This window comes from Myotis myotis, unplaced genomic scaffold (assembly GCF_014108235.1).
Source record: "Myotis myotis isolate mMyoMyo1 unplaced genomic scaffold, mMyoMyo1.p scaffold_m19_p_1, whole genome shotgun sequence".
NCBI lineage: Eukaryota > Metazoa > Chordata > Mammalia > Chiroptera > Vespertilionidae > Myotis > Myotis myotis.
Window position 1 is genome coordinate 88126775 of NW_023416313.1, and position 15271 is coordinate 88142045.

At 36.2% G+C, this 15271-nt stretch overlaps 1 protein-coding gene across 1 annotated transcript in view; it reads right to left on the reverse strand.

Annotated features, from left to right (window-relative positions):
* Window positions 1-15271, reverse strand: part of GSTCD (glutathione S-transferase C-terminal domain containing) — a 141436-nt gene that overhangs the window by 108348 nt on the left and 17817 nt on the right. Inside the window, exons 4-5 of the mRNA XM_036344123.1 lie at window positions 14006-14257; window positions 9845-9938 (exon numbers count right to left, since the gene is read on the reverse strand). Coding sequence (XP_036200016.1) covers window positions 9845-9938; window positions 14006-14257 — 346 coding nt within the window. The remainder of the gene's footprint in view (window positions 1-9844; window positions 9939-14005; window positions 14258-15271) is intronic.

The following is a 15271-nucleotide window of genomic DNA, read 5'->3' on the forward strand; positions in this document are numbered from 1 at the left end:
TTCTTAGAAATGCAAATACTAGGGCCCATCTCAGACCTACATGAGAAGCCCTGGGACTGGGCCCAGCATTCAGTTTTAACGAGCCTTCTAAATGATTCTGATGGTTGTCCCTCGTTTGAAAAGCAATGGTTTAGGACAGGGGTCCTCAAACTTTTTAAACAGGGGGCCAGTTCACTGTCCCTCAGACCATTGGAGGGCCGGACTATAGTTTAAAAAAAACTATGAACAGATTCCTATGCACACTGCACATATCTTATTTTGAAGTAAAAAAACAAAACGGGAACAAATACAATATTTGTATTTGCATGTGGCCCGTGGGCCGTGAGGATCCCTGGTTAGGATAATGAAGCATCCTTACACCCAGCTGAGGCCCTAAAACAAGCTTTTATGTTTTAGACTAGAGGCCCAGTGCACGAAATTTGTGCACTCGGGGGGAGGGAGGAATCCCTCAGCCCAGCCTGTGCCCTCTTGCAGTCTGAGAGCCCTCGGGCAATGTCCAACTGATGGCTTAGGCCCGATCCCCATGGGGAGCAGGCCTAAGCCATCAGTCAGACATCCTTAGTGCTGCCGTGAGCCCAGCTTCTGGCTGAGCGGCATTCTCCCTATGGGAGCGTACTGACCACTGGGGGAAGATCCTTTGTTGAGCGTCTTCCCCCTGGTGGTCAGTGCACGTCATAGTGACCAGTCATCCTGCCATCAACCGAAACCGCCTCTCCGACATCCCCCGAAGGGTCCCAGATTGTGAGAGGGCGCAGGCCAGGCTGAGGGATCCCACCAGTGCACGATCGGGGCTGGGGTAGGATGCAGGAGACTGGCCAGCTAGGAAGGGACCATGGGAGGGGTCCCAGGAATGTCCAGCCCGTCTCGCTCAGTCCCGATCAGTCAGACCAGAGCAGCAAGCTAACCTACAGGTCGGAGCGTCTGCCCCCTGGTGGTCAGTGCATGTCATAGTGACTGGTTGACTGGTACTATCTGCCCCTGGTAGTCAGTGCACATCATAGCCACTGGTCAACCAGTCAACTGAATGGCCCCTGGTGGTCATGCACGTCATAGCGAACGGTTGAGCGGCCTTAGCATATTATTAGCATATTACATTTTTAAAATATATTTTATTGATTTTTTACAGAGAGGAAGGGGGAGGAATAGAGAGTTAGAAACATCGATGAGAGAGAAACATCGATCAGCTGCCTCCTGCACACCTCCTACTGGGGATGTGCCCGCAACCAAGGTATATGCCCTTGACTGGAATCGAACCTGGGACCCTTCGGTCCGCAGGCTGACGCTCTATCCACTGAGCCAAACTAGTTAGGGCTAGCATATTACATTTTAAGTGGTTGAATGGCTGACCGGCCGGCAGGACACTTAGCATATTAGGCTTTTATTATATAGGATTCCCCAAAGGATGACACTATTTATATTGTGGGCGAGACAATTCTTGTTATGGTGAACTCTTAGAATCCCTGGCCTTAGGGAATAAATAACAATAAATAATGCTATTTACCATGTCCTTGAGAGCTGGTAAGAAGCTGGTTAAGAAATTACTGATGGGGGAAAACTCAGCTTAGTCCTTCCATTGTCCACCTTAGATCCAACCCTCTCCAAAGACATTCTTCCCTTGTTTACCTACATTCTTCCCTTGTTTACCCAAATCACTTCTGCTGAAATAAGAAAAGAAGGGGGATACTGTTGGTTTATAGAAGCATACAACAAAAGGGTGGGGGTAAGGGCACAGATTTTGCATTGAGGTCAATTTTTACTAGTGATATCATATATCAGTATCTTGTTTTCTATTGTTTCCTAATGTCAAGGATCAATTCATTCCTTTCAATCCCAAATAGTACACAGAAAACAAATTGAAAAAAAGAAGGGTATTTATATAAATGATCCTTATCAGGATAAACTTTAAAATTTAAAATCTTAGTCATCTATAATTGTTATATATAAAAGTTGATTTAAAAAAATACCTTGCTATTAAGAGAGTATAATCTGTCACTAGGATTGAAAAATTATATATTCCCTCAGAACCATGAATTCAGTCAGTGACTTATATAAAACTTGTTAGACCATACCAGTTTGTAATTTTTATTCTAATCATTCATATATGCCTATCACAAGCAAATAAAATCTACTGGGTTTGAAAACCTCTAAAAAAGAGAAACCTTACAATCTCCTAGTAATACTGTGCCATTCAATGTTTCCTTTTATCTCAACTAACACGTATATACTCTAAACTGAGTGGCAGTGGGTGAGGGTAAATAGGTAGTGATGAAAGTTTTTATGCACTACCTCCAGATCAGTCTCCCTAGGAGATGATGCTTTCATGTAGCTCCAAAGCAAAACCAAAACCTCAGGTACACCTAATTGGGCCATACTTCTAAAACACTGGAACTTCAGCCCTGGCTCGTGTGACTCAGTTGGTTGGAGCATCATCCTGTACACCAAAGGTGGCAGGTTCGATTCTTGGTCAGGGCACGTACCCAGGTTGAGGGTTCCATCCCCACTTAGGGTGAGTGTGAGAGGCAACCGATTAATGTTTCTCTCTCACGTCAATGTTTCTCTCACTCTCTTTCCCTTCCTCCCTCTAAAAATCAATAAAATAAAAATAAAACAGTGGAACTTTAAATATAAGAATAAAAGAGACTATAACTGGAACAACACCTAAGCAACTATGTTCTTGTCTCCTTTAGAGGAGAGGCCCAGTGCACAAATTTGTGCATGGTGGTGGTGGGGGATCCCTCAGCCTGGCCTGCACACTCTCCAATCTGGGACCCCCCGGCGGATGTCCGACTACCTCTAGCAATCTGGGACCGCTAGCTCCTAACCGCTCGCCTGCCTGCCTGCCTGATCGCCCCTAACCCCTCTGCCTGTCTGATGGTCCCTAATCACCTCTGCCTGCCTGCCTGATTACCCCTAACTGCTCCCCTGACCCTAACCGCCTCTGCCTCGCCCTGCACCCAGGACCCAGGATTCCCTCCTCTGGCCAGTTGCAGGCACCCAAGACCCGGACTGGCTTTGCCCTGGCCGGCTGCAGCTGCTGGGAACCGTGGGTGGGCAGCTTCGCCCAGGCCGCAGCCACCCAGGACCGCAGAGTGGGTGGCTTGTCCCTCTACCGGGCCACAGGTGCTGGCGCCTGGGAACGCAGGGCAGGCGGTTTGTCCCTCTCCTGGGCCGCAGGCGCAGGCGCTGGTGCCTGGGACCACAGGGTGGACGGCTTGTCCCTCTCCTGGGTCGCAGCCTGGCTGGTCCCCATTCCTCTCTCACGAGCTCATTTGTGCCTGGCTGGCCCCCCCTTCTCTCTCCCTTGTGTTGAGTGTCGGAGCTGTTATGGTGTGACCATTTGTATATTAGCTCTTTATTATATAGGATAAGGTCATCTTCTGACTCTCCTCCCTCCTATATGACTGACATGGTTATTCTGGGCTAGGAGCAACTCCTAATAAAGGAAACAGAGACTAAAAACCACTTGTGAACAGAGAGACCACAGGGAAATACTGTCTAAAGGGAATGGCTCTATTCTAGGTCTTAAGGCAAAAACTGTATCTATTCCCACCTTCATACTCAAAGGGCAAAATGTCATAGGGCAAAAAGAAATGTACTCCTGAACTTAACAAAAGGGAGTCTTCAGGCTCACACATTTATCCTAGTTCATTAGAGTAGAAAATCACTGTTATTTGAGGACAAACAGTAATGGAGAGATACAATTGCCTGGATCTTCTCAGTGCAGGAGGAGACTGTTGATTGAAGATTCAGTGAACATAATCAATATTAACTTAAACCTTTCATGCCTCATGTTTTATTATTTATCTTATACAGAACCATCTGAGCACAACTATCTATGTAAGAACTGTGACTATATACCCTAATTCAAAATGAAAATCACTGCAAACCATCTGGCATTCATCTTAGTAGGTGTATTTTTTCATAGGGAAAAATACAGAAATTCTGAGTATGGCAATTCTGAAATTATTGTTCATATATTATAGAACTCAACAAATGAGCAAATACATATGTGATGTTGGGCGCTACAATTTTTGCTGTTAGAAAAAGTAAATACAGATATTGAATTCAAAAAACTAAGAAGAATCTTGTGGTGTTGGAGTGGAATTACAGGTATAAGTATAAACTCATGCTGTTCAATATATATAGATAACAGACATAGATATATAGGTACAGCAATAGATATGATGTATGATTATGTGTATGTATATATATGTATGTATACATACATCTATTTCCTAACAGACCTATGTATACATACTACCCTGCTGAGAGGACCTAGAAGCAATAACACTTCATTATCAATGAGCACATCTGGTGTCCAAATCTTAGTTTCTAAAACCATTCTCCACTAAAAGGAACCAGGGTTTCTCAGAGAAGCAGTTAAATCTAGGCTTGGGGCAGGAAAATGGCAAAATGAGCTGGTAATTCTTCATTATGCCAGAAATTCAGCAAGTGGTCATAGAATAATTGGGACATTTTCAAAGGATCAAAAGCCAGCTGGATGGGACTCAAAACCCAGGAAAACTTGAGCACTGAAATAAATAGTGACAGTGATGAATTATAACTCACTTAGAAAATAAAAATTCGTAAGTTAATACTGATAATTTAACTAATAAATATGTAAGGAAAACTTTCTTACAGTAGAGTGAACACTAATAAATATAGAAAGGTGAGAGTTGAAAATTTATCTTTTTGTGGCTATCAGTATCTATTGCTGATCTATTGCACACATATCTATTGCTGAACCTATATATCTATGTCTGTTATCTATATATATTGAACAGGATGAATTTATACTTATACCTGTAATTCTAATCAATCCAACACCACAAAATTTGTCTGGGTTTTTTAAAATTCAATATCAGTATTTACCTACTAAGATGTAAAAATACACCTATTAAGTTGAATGCCAGATTGTTTGCAGTGACTTTCATCTTTGAATTAAGGGTATAGAGTCACAGTTCTTAAGGGTATAGAGTCGCAGATAGTTGTGATCAGATGGTTCCGTATATGATAAATTATAAAACACGAAGCATGAAATGTTTAAGTTAATATTTTAGTCATGTGCACTGACAGAAAATCTTCAACCAACAGTCTCCTACTGCACTGAGAAGATCCAGGCAAGAAGCATTAAATTAATGTAAACTAGTGAGTAAAATTTTGAAAAAATAAAAATGTATTATGTAGTCTCAAATATCTCTCCACAAACTACTTACCAATTTAATAAAGGAAAACAGTAACATTACAGTAAAGACAGCTGGCAGACATCACCTTGATCAAACGGTTCAAGTTAACATCACTGGCCTAAACTGAGATAGTGTGCTTCCCGATACCTGCACTGAGGGGGACAGACATCACATGTGGTGTTCCTGCCAAAAATGCCTCACTTGAATCTAACAGGAGGAAACAACTAAGAAAGACTAAAAAGATAAGACAAATGTATCACAAGCTACTGTAGATTAGATAATAGTACTAAATTAAATGTCCCCTTTTGATAATTGTAATATGGTTATGTAAGAGAATATCCTTGTTCTTAAAGGAGAAATTTAAATATTTAGAACTAGAGGTGTGATGCCTACAATTTATTCCCAAAGAGTCTATAAAAATGTAATAATAATAATAATAATAATAATAATGTATATTAAATCTTCAGGTCTCCTTTCTTCAGACTAAATAATTCAATTATTTTAACCTTTTAAGTCTATATGAGACAAGTTGCTTGTTTTAAACAGAAATTTTGAAAGATTTTAAAAAATGATTTGTAGTCTCAATTCAATTTAATAAAAAAAGTATTGAGGCCCTAGCTGGTTTGATTCAGTGGATAGAATATCAGCCTGCAAATTGAAGAGTCCCGGGCTCGATTCCAGTCAAGGGCACGTACCTTGGTTGCAGGCTCTTCCTCAGCCCAGGCCCTGGTCAGGGTGCATGTAGGAGGCAACTAATCGATGTGTTTCTCTCACATTGATGTTTCTCTCTGTCTTTCCCTCTCTCTTCCACTCTCTCTAAAAATCAATGGAGAAATATCCTCAGGTGAGGAGTCAAAAAAAAAAAAGTACTGAGGCCTGGCTGGTATGGCTCAGTGGTTGAGCACTGACCCATGAACCAAGACATCCCCAGTTTGATTCCCAGTGAGGGCACATGCTCGGGTTGCAGGCTCAGTCCCCAGTAGGGGGTGTACAGGAGGCAGCCAATCCATGTCTCTCATCGGTGTCTCCATCTCTCTATCCTTCTCCCTTCCTCTCTCTCTAAAAAAATAAAAAATAAAAATCAATAAAAACATATTTTTTAAAAAAAGTATTGAGTACTTATACATAGACACCCTATATTCAAAGAGTTCACAGTCTATTGGAGAAGGAAAACATGCATATAAGTAATTACAGTGTATGAGTAGCATATAATAAGTACCAAAATGAAGTATAAGAGAGTACTAAAGGAATATTAAGAGTGATTAATTCTGACTACTACATTAATATTATTTAACATTTACTTTTTACTAGGCACTGTACTAATTGCTTTATATACTGGGTTGGGCAAAAGTAGGTTTACAGGTGTTCATATGGAAAAAATGCAATAATTAATAAGTAATAATATAAAACTAAAGTCTGTGTTTCACATACCCACAATTATAAACCTACTCTTGCCCCACCCTGCATTAATTCATTGGTCATACCAGCAATCTCATAAAATAGGCACTATTATCCCCATTCTACAGATGAAGCAATTGAGGCATAGAGAAGTTGAGAATCTGGGTATACAGGTTATGTAGCTAGTCAGTAGTCCAGGTTTTAAACTCAGGCAGGCTGACTTCATGCCCATGCCGAAGACTTAATGAAAAAAACAAAACAAAACAAAAACCAAACAGCATTGGAGTTAAGGGAATAGTACATAAGATGTGGAGAGAGAACGGGTGAGAACAGAGAAGAGAAGATTAGATAAGCTTAAGAAATATATTAGACTCCATGATGAGTATCAATACAGACTTTGTTAGTAAAGAGAATGATTTTTATATGTTTCAAAATCTTGATGTAATTCAATGAATTCAGTATAAGGAGTCAGTCTTTGCAACATCCAAATGAACCAAATACTAAGAATAAGTTATTGCAATTCAATTTCTTCTTTAAAAAAAAAAAAGTACTAGAACACAATCATGACTTTCACAGTGACCTCCACACCCCTAAGTAAATAATAAATTTAATTTCACAAAAATCCTATTACCATGTCACCAGAACTGAAAACAGAAAAACAAAATGCTATAATTCTGGCTTAGTTTAACAAGACTATAAACTTTTTAAGAAACAGTAAATGAAATGTGAGTAGACCATGTATCTCCTCTGTGATAAGTTCATCTTTGTCATAATATTTATGTAAACAAGGTGATCCATTATAAGGATATAATGAGTGATTAATTCCAGAAGCTTCATTAGATATGCACTCTAACCAGTGAAACAATCAGACATGAATGCTTAATGCAGACTTCTGAGTTGGTAATTGATTGCTCATATAAATAATTAAAAATGTTATTTTGGCCTCATAGTAAATTATGAATAAGCAAAACATGTGGTACTTTTAAACTCTATTTTCATTTTTTGATAGATATTAATGAAAATTAGATTTTTATTTTAGTAAGCTATAGTAAACTCTAGGTTTAATTTGTTCAAAATCTATACTATAGTCAAAGAGTATACAAAATCCAATTACAAGTAGAATAAAAACTGTTAAACTTTTTCAAATGTTTTCAAACAAGTTTTTCAAAATCTCAAAAATAGTTATAATTAAAATATTAACAAGGTCATTAGTTACTATTTTTATATACTTAATAAAAGACCAAAATTGAATTTTTATTTATTTTTTTATTAATCCTGATCCAAGGATATTTTCCCATTGATTTTTAGAGAGAGTGAAAAGGAGGGAGAGAGACAGAGAGAGAAATATCAATGTGCGAGAGAGACAGCAATTGGTTGCCTCCCGCATGATCCCTGATCAGGGCCCGGGATCGAGCCTGCAACTAAGGTATGTGCCCTTGACCAGAATCGAACCAGGGACCCTTCAGTCATGTTCTAACACTCTAGCCACTGAGCCAAATTGGCTAGGGCTTGAATTTTATTTTAATACAATATTGATGCAGAGTTTTTAACTGCTCAATAAAATCTGTTTCCATTCTGAAAGAATCCTAAATTATTTTCTTGACAGAACAGAACTGACCAGTGAGATTCAGGCAATATTAGGAAGTATCACAGAAGAGAATATGAAAAAGAAAGGCACATGATTTCAGAGAGCATTTGAAAATCAAGTTATATTTGGCTTAGTATAAAACCAAAGAGCACATAAACGATTAAAGAAATATCACACTGAGTTATAAAACAGCTCCCCACATAAAAATATCTAAAATGATATTTAAAATTCAAAAATCATCCTTTACATTTCTAATTGGATTTCTGAGAGTCAGAGAAAAATCCATCAGGCCTTTAAAAGGGGTTAAGAAACTAAAAAGCAGTACAATAATTTTGAACTGATACCACAGCTGCCTGGAAGGTGTTTGCTAATAATAAGAATCTAAGCTTCCAAAGTAAGACAAAGAAGAGAGGCTAGTCCTTGATCCCTATCCAGCATGGTGACAAGTTGGAACTAGTATCACTACATTAAAAGAGAAACTTGAAAACTTATATTCCCTATGAAAAGGTGCATTTAAAAAAAAAAGTCCACTCAACAGCAAAGGAAAATGATAGGTAACTTGTTTGTTTAAACCTTAGCTCCTGATAGAAAATGTTGAGGAATCTCAAGCTGAAAAATTAATGCTAAGTGGTCTTAAAATATCTTGAGATGCCTGGCAAAGCAACTATCAACCCCTTCTATGAGAATTTATTCTTAACTTCACAAAGCCCCACAAGATTCCAAAAGATTTAGGTAACCTAAAAATGAATTCACAATCTAAAATTACAAAACTAACAGGAAAATAAGAAAACATGAGTAAATCAACAGAAATAACAAATAGAATTATATCTCTATTGATATCAGCTATTAGAAATAACAAATATACTATAAAATAACCATGTTTAAAAAATTATAAAAAGAGGAAATTGAAACATGAGCAAGGAAAACAAACCAAATATAATTTATAGCAATGAAAAATATATTTAACTAAAAACCTAATTATAAATATATATATTTTTACAAACAACATTTTAACAATTGGGGGAAATAATTATGGACTAATTATTAGATGATCAAGGAATTTTTGTTAATTTTTATTATGTGTCATAATGATTATTTAAGATGTAAAAATTTTTTAGCTGTCTGTACTGTAATCCTGATCCAAGGACATGTGCCTGGGATTTGCTTCAAATGCTTTAGCAAAGCAAAAAAGGAATACATGAATGTTAGAAAAATGTTAGCAAATGTTAGAAAAATGTGGGAAATATTAAATCTGAGTAATTTATACAGTGGGGCCTTGACTTACGAGTTTAATTCGTTCCGTGACAGAGCTCATAACTCAAATTACTTGTATGTCAAATCATAAAGTGAACAAGTGAGACATGTGATGCTGGGCTGATGTTGTGGTGGGGTATCTGAAGCTGGCTCGTAACCCGAATTTTAGCTCGCAACTCAAAGCAAAAAATTGGCCGAGAGACGGCTCGTATCTTGAAAAACTCGTTAGTCGGGACACTCGTAAGTCAAGGCCCCACTGTACATGTAAAAATTTTATAATAAAATAAAAACTTAATGAAGATAGAATAATCAGAATTTTAGATATAGCCAAAAAGAGGATTATAAAATTAGAAGGTAGAAATGAAGTAACTATCCAGATTATGAGTAAGATTTAAAGGAGAGAAAAAAACAATCTCACCTTCCTTTGGGCTCACTGCTGCAGGAAGACTACTCCAATCAATGGTCCAAGTAGGACAAGGGTGAGGAGAAAACATCACTTCAATGCCTTTTTCCTAGAAAAGGAAATAGGCCCTTACCAAATTAATGAATTAATTAAAATCCTACTATGTATTACAAGGCCAAATTTCTATTTTCTATACTAGCAAGGAAGAACATAAACATCAACAATCACTGGGTTTTCCTCAAGATATTTGGTTACATAAGAAATATAACAAAGTTTTTTTTACAGCAATTACTTTCCTTTTTTTTTACACTGAGATAATAAAAAGTAATGATATTGAAAAACTATTACCTGAAGATACATAGAAGTAATGAACTACCTAGAAATATATTGTGTGTCTAAGAGAAAAGTCACCTGAGGATAAAATTTTATCAAAAACAACTCACACAGAGATGATAAAAAAAACACACGATTCTGCTTATATCCATTAATATCTATCTGTGTTTATAGGAAACTGCCACAACCTAGGAGCTCTATCTAACAGGACTAAAAAGCCTCACTTCAACATATGCCTCTAAAATATCATCTATACCAGTCTTTTACACATGTCAGCAATGTCTCTAGAAAAGAATTCCTCTGGTTTAACCAAGCAGTTCCCAACTTTTTCAATATATCAAAAATATCTCAGACTTCTTTCCCATGTTAAAAGATGTATGTGTCTTTATTTGATCAAGAGACAGTGGCATGGCCCTAACCGGTTTGGCTCAGTGGATAGTGTCGGCCTGCGGACTGAAGGGTCCCAGATTCGATTCCGGTCGAGAGCATGTACCTCAGTTGCGGGCACATCCCCAGTAAGGAATGTACAGGAGGCAGCTGATTAATGTTTCTCTTTCATTGATGTTTCCAACGCTCTATCCCTCTCCCCTCCTCTCTGTAAAAAATCAATAAAACATATTTAAAAAAAAAAAGAGAGAGAGAGAGACAGTGTGGCATGGCATATACATGGATGCCCTGACTCCTACCAATCAAATTCTGGGTCCACAGCCCACAGAATATCCATGATTCATGTATTTTTCCCCCCCAGTAATATCCTATTCAAAAGAAAAATCCCCAAGAATCTATCATGAACCCTTTTATATCAATTAGTTCATGAGATAACTTTCCATTATGAAAACTAGCTAAATTCTTATCTCAAAGGAAATAACATAAAGATTTTTTTTGGTTGGGGTAGAGATATAGCTGTATAGGTCTAGAGGTTGAGAGTAATCACTTTACCTCTCTCCTATCTTCCTTATTCTAGTCTAGCCATATTGGACTTCTTGCTGTCCTTCATTGATTATTTTGGAGTATTTTAAGACTATAGCTATATTGACATATAATTTATATGTCATAAAATTTACCTTTTTAAAGCACACACTTCAATGGTTTTTAGAATATTCACAGTTGGGCAACCATCATCACCATCTATTTTGAGAACATTTTCATCACCTCATAAAGCAGCCCCATACCCATTAGCAGACACTCTCCATCCTCCCCCCTCAGCTTCTGCCCTAAGCAACCACTAATCTACTTTGCCTGTACAGATTTTCTCAGGGTCTTTTTTGAGTGGAATCCTCTGCCTAGAACACTTTCTCCAAATCTTCAATTCATCCAGGTTATTAGCTCAATGTCTTCACCTAATCAGATAAGTCTTTTTGACCATCCTACCTAAATAGGACTCCTACCCTGATCACCTCCACTCTCTTATCCCACATTATTTTTTTACAGCACTTATTGCCTAATATGTTTTTTCTTTATTTATTTCCACCACCAGAATGTAAGCACCATATAACAGTCAATTTGTTCTTCATGTATCCAATATTCAGACCACTGCCTGATATTTAGTAGACACATATATATTTTTTGGACTGAATAAATAAATAAGTACATTTCAAACTTCTGGAAAATTGTGGAGGTAAGAGTATGCCAAAGAATATGGAAGGGGGGGGGGGGAAGTGAGATGTGAGTGTTCTTAAGAAATACTTTACTGTCTTATACTTGCATTAGCACCAATTTAATGTGTCCTTGTGTAATTGGCACAAAATACTATGACTATACAAAAATGAAAAGTTACTGTATAATTAAAATCAATATAATTTCATAACAGATTAATTTGATATAATATTTACTGCCTTCCAGAAATACGTGTCAATAGAGAAATCTACTAGTAAGTAGCAAAAACCATGCCCTGTTGAAAAAAAGAAATCTTATTGTATCTACAATCAAGTTTGAACTAAATGAAAATGAAAATTTTAAATTATTTTCAGATTTGAACATTCTTTATAAAATTATAAGTGTAATGTCCCAGTTAATTTTTTACAACCATAAGATTTAAAATAAAAAATGAATCATACAGAATGTCTACTATACTCTCCTAATTTATAAATGCAGGAATTTATATCTTTTAGTAAAATGACTTACTGAAGGTCACAATGTCAGCTTAGCTGCAAAACAGAGACTAGAATCCAAGTCACTGATCCCTAGTCTAATCTTCGCTCCCAAGTCAATGACTAAAAGTGGTAGGGATACTAGGGCAGATCCATTCCTGAGAAACTATCTGACAGATAGTCCAGGTTTAAGGATTCCCCACTGGCTTGCCAAAACTTTCTTAGAATTGCACTTAAGTGTAAATTTTCAGACCCAACTTTCCTTCCTTTCTGATCTCATGTACAGCGGTCAAACCTGCATCATTAAGGAAGGCTCTGCCAGCCTCTCCGGGCTCCCTCCCCACTTTCTCTCACAGATTTTTCCTCACTAGGCCTCTTGCATATCTAATCTTACCTTTCAGTTGAACCCTTCTTGGAGGACCTGAACTAACAAATCCCCAGTAAATTAAAAATTCAATATCCCTTCATATTTTTATATCATTACAAAAGAGTTTATTTTTATAATTGTTTATTAACTTGTTCTGAATTTATATTTTAGTTTTTTAAAAATATTTAAAATATTTTTAAATGTATAAAATGCAGAAGTCTTGTCTAATGTCATTTTATTTCTGGAAAAGCATAGGTAGAAAAATCAGAATTACTAATCTTTCTTTCAAGACTGCACATGTATGAATTAAAAGCCCAAATTTTTGGTTGATAAATCTTAAAAATACTAAAACTTAGTATTTTAATACAAAGTAGATTACTCTACTAATTATTATTTACTTAAGAACATTCAGAAGGTGAACAGCTTAACCATTTGATCAAGGCACATCAAAGTTTGGACATGCCTTGAAAGCTTCTAAAATCAACTTTATAATCCTGTTTCATTGTTTCATCACTAGGCTAACAAGCTGAACTGAAAAAATAAGGGACTGGTGTTATTACTAAAATCTTCTCACGCTTTTTTAAATCCCCAAATGTGTGTTAACTATAGAACACAAATGATTCCTAACCCAAGTAAAAAAATATAAGAATATTTTTTCAGTACAACTCAGATGAATAGCTCAAATTACTTCATGAATTCTCTATTCAAATAAATCTTCAAATAGTCTAAGTTACAAGCAAAACATTATTGTAGATTGTCTTGAATGGTAGAGAAAGAAAGCCTATTGGTGAAAACTTTTACAATTACTATGAACTAGAAACAAATTATGCTGCAAAGAGAAAAAACTATAAATCATGTGTTATTAAATAAACTAGCACTGTAATCAAAGAATAAGATAAAAACAAACTTCAAAGAATTTAAAAATCTTAAATTAAAAAATGTTAGAAAGTTGAGATATTCATCCTCATATTTCTTTAATTTAAATCATCATCTCAAAATTTAAAAAAAACTTGAAACCAAATCCTTGCAACAAAAAAATACCAGGTAAAACAATAAATTTGATAGGTGTGATATGATCTTGGTGTCTTGACTATAAAAAAAAAAAAGTTTTGAGAAAAATACTGTTTAAAAACACATATGCTGACTTATTTGGCTCCAAAAACACATAATATTAAAATCCTTCAATTTAAAAAAAAAAAAATCCTTCAATTTACTATAACTCACTTCAATGCAAAAGGCTACTAGAAATATTAACTGGTCAAGAGTGATATAGGATAGCTACAAATAAGATTTATAACAAATAATGTCAACAAACGATTACAAAATAGGGTAACATTATCACATGCAATTTTTCAAAGAAAATTTTAATGAAAACAATTTAAGTACCATTAACTTGGTCATCGTGGGCCTTGGGCCTCCTATAAATGAAGGGTCATTTTGTTCCTCTGCACCTGGGGCTTCATTTACGTTTGGATGCTGTTCATTTGACGTGGTCAGCAACTCTGGTAAATGGCAAAACTGGATCCCACACTGAGAAGCGGCTGTTTTCACTCTTGGCACTTCCTGAATCCTCTGGTACCACGAGGCCAGCAGTGGAAATTCTATCAGCTTTTCAGAAAGTTTCTTGCAGATAATTAACTAGGCAGTAAAAGAACAAAATACAGCATTATATATTTTTTGTTTATGACAGCTATATTGAAGTAGCTTTATGTACCATAAAATTTACACATATTAAGTATACAGTTCAAACAATGAGTTTTAGTAAGTTTATACAGTTGTGCAACTACCAGTATAATCTAGTACTAGAACACTTACATCACATCAGAAAGTTCCTTTGTGACCATTTACAGTTCATCTCTGTTCTCTTGGTCAGTTGCAGGTAACCACTATTGTGCTTTCTATATGTATAATTTTGCCTCTTCTGAAATTTCATCTAAATGAAATCATAAAATGTGTGTTTTATTTTCTACTTAGCATTATTTTACTGAGCTTCATCCAGGTAGTTGCTTTTATTCGTAGTTTATTTCTGTTAATTATGATAGAGCATTTAATGACTTTTACTTATTTACATTGCTCAGATGCTTTCTCCTAAGCACCACCACCAAATTTCAATTTCTTTAAAAAATTAGTTTGTTCTTGCTTCTTTGTGAGGCACTGAATAGAAACAATTATATTATCTCAAATAGATTATGGCTTATGATTATGAAGATGTAAATAAGTAAAAAAGGTCAAGTTACAGAAAATTTCTACAATATCTAACAATAATCAATACCAAAGTAGAAGCCAGGCAGCACAGAAAGTTAATTTAAAAAATTCACAGGTGTATATATATTTACTCTACTTTAAGTGGACTTTAAGGTGAAATAAGCACACATAATTTCCTATAAGGGCAGGTTTTATGTTTAACTCTGTACACTGCAACACTTAAAACACTGCCTTGCAAAAAATATGAGCTGTTTAGTGAATGAAAAATGATCAAGGATCATTTATTAGCTTCAATCTTTCACACTGCTTTTTATGATCCATTAGGAGTTTGTGAAATCAACATAGATTTTTAACATATCAGGAACAAGACAAGGATGCCCACTTTCACTACTTTTAGTCAATAGATTATTGGAAGTTCTAGCCACATCAATCAGACAAGACAAAGAA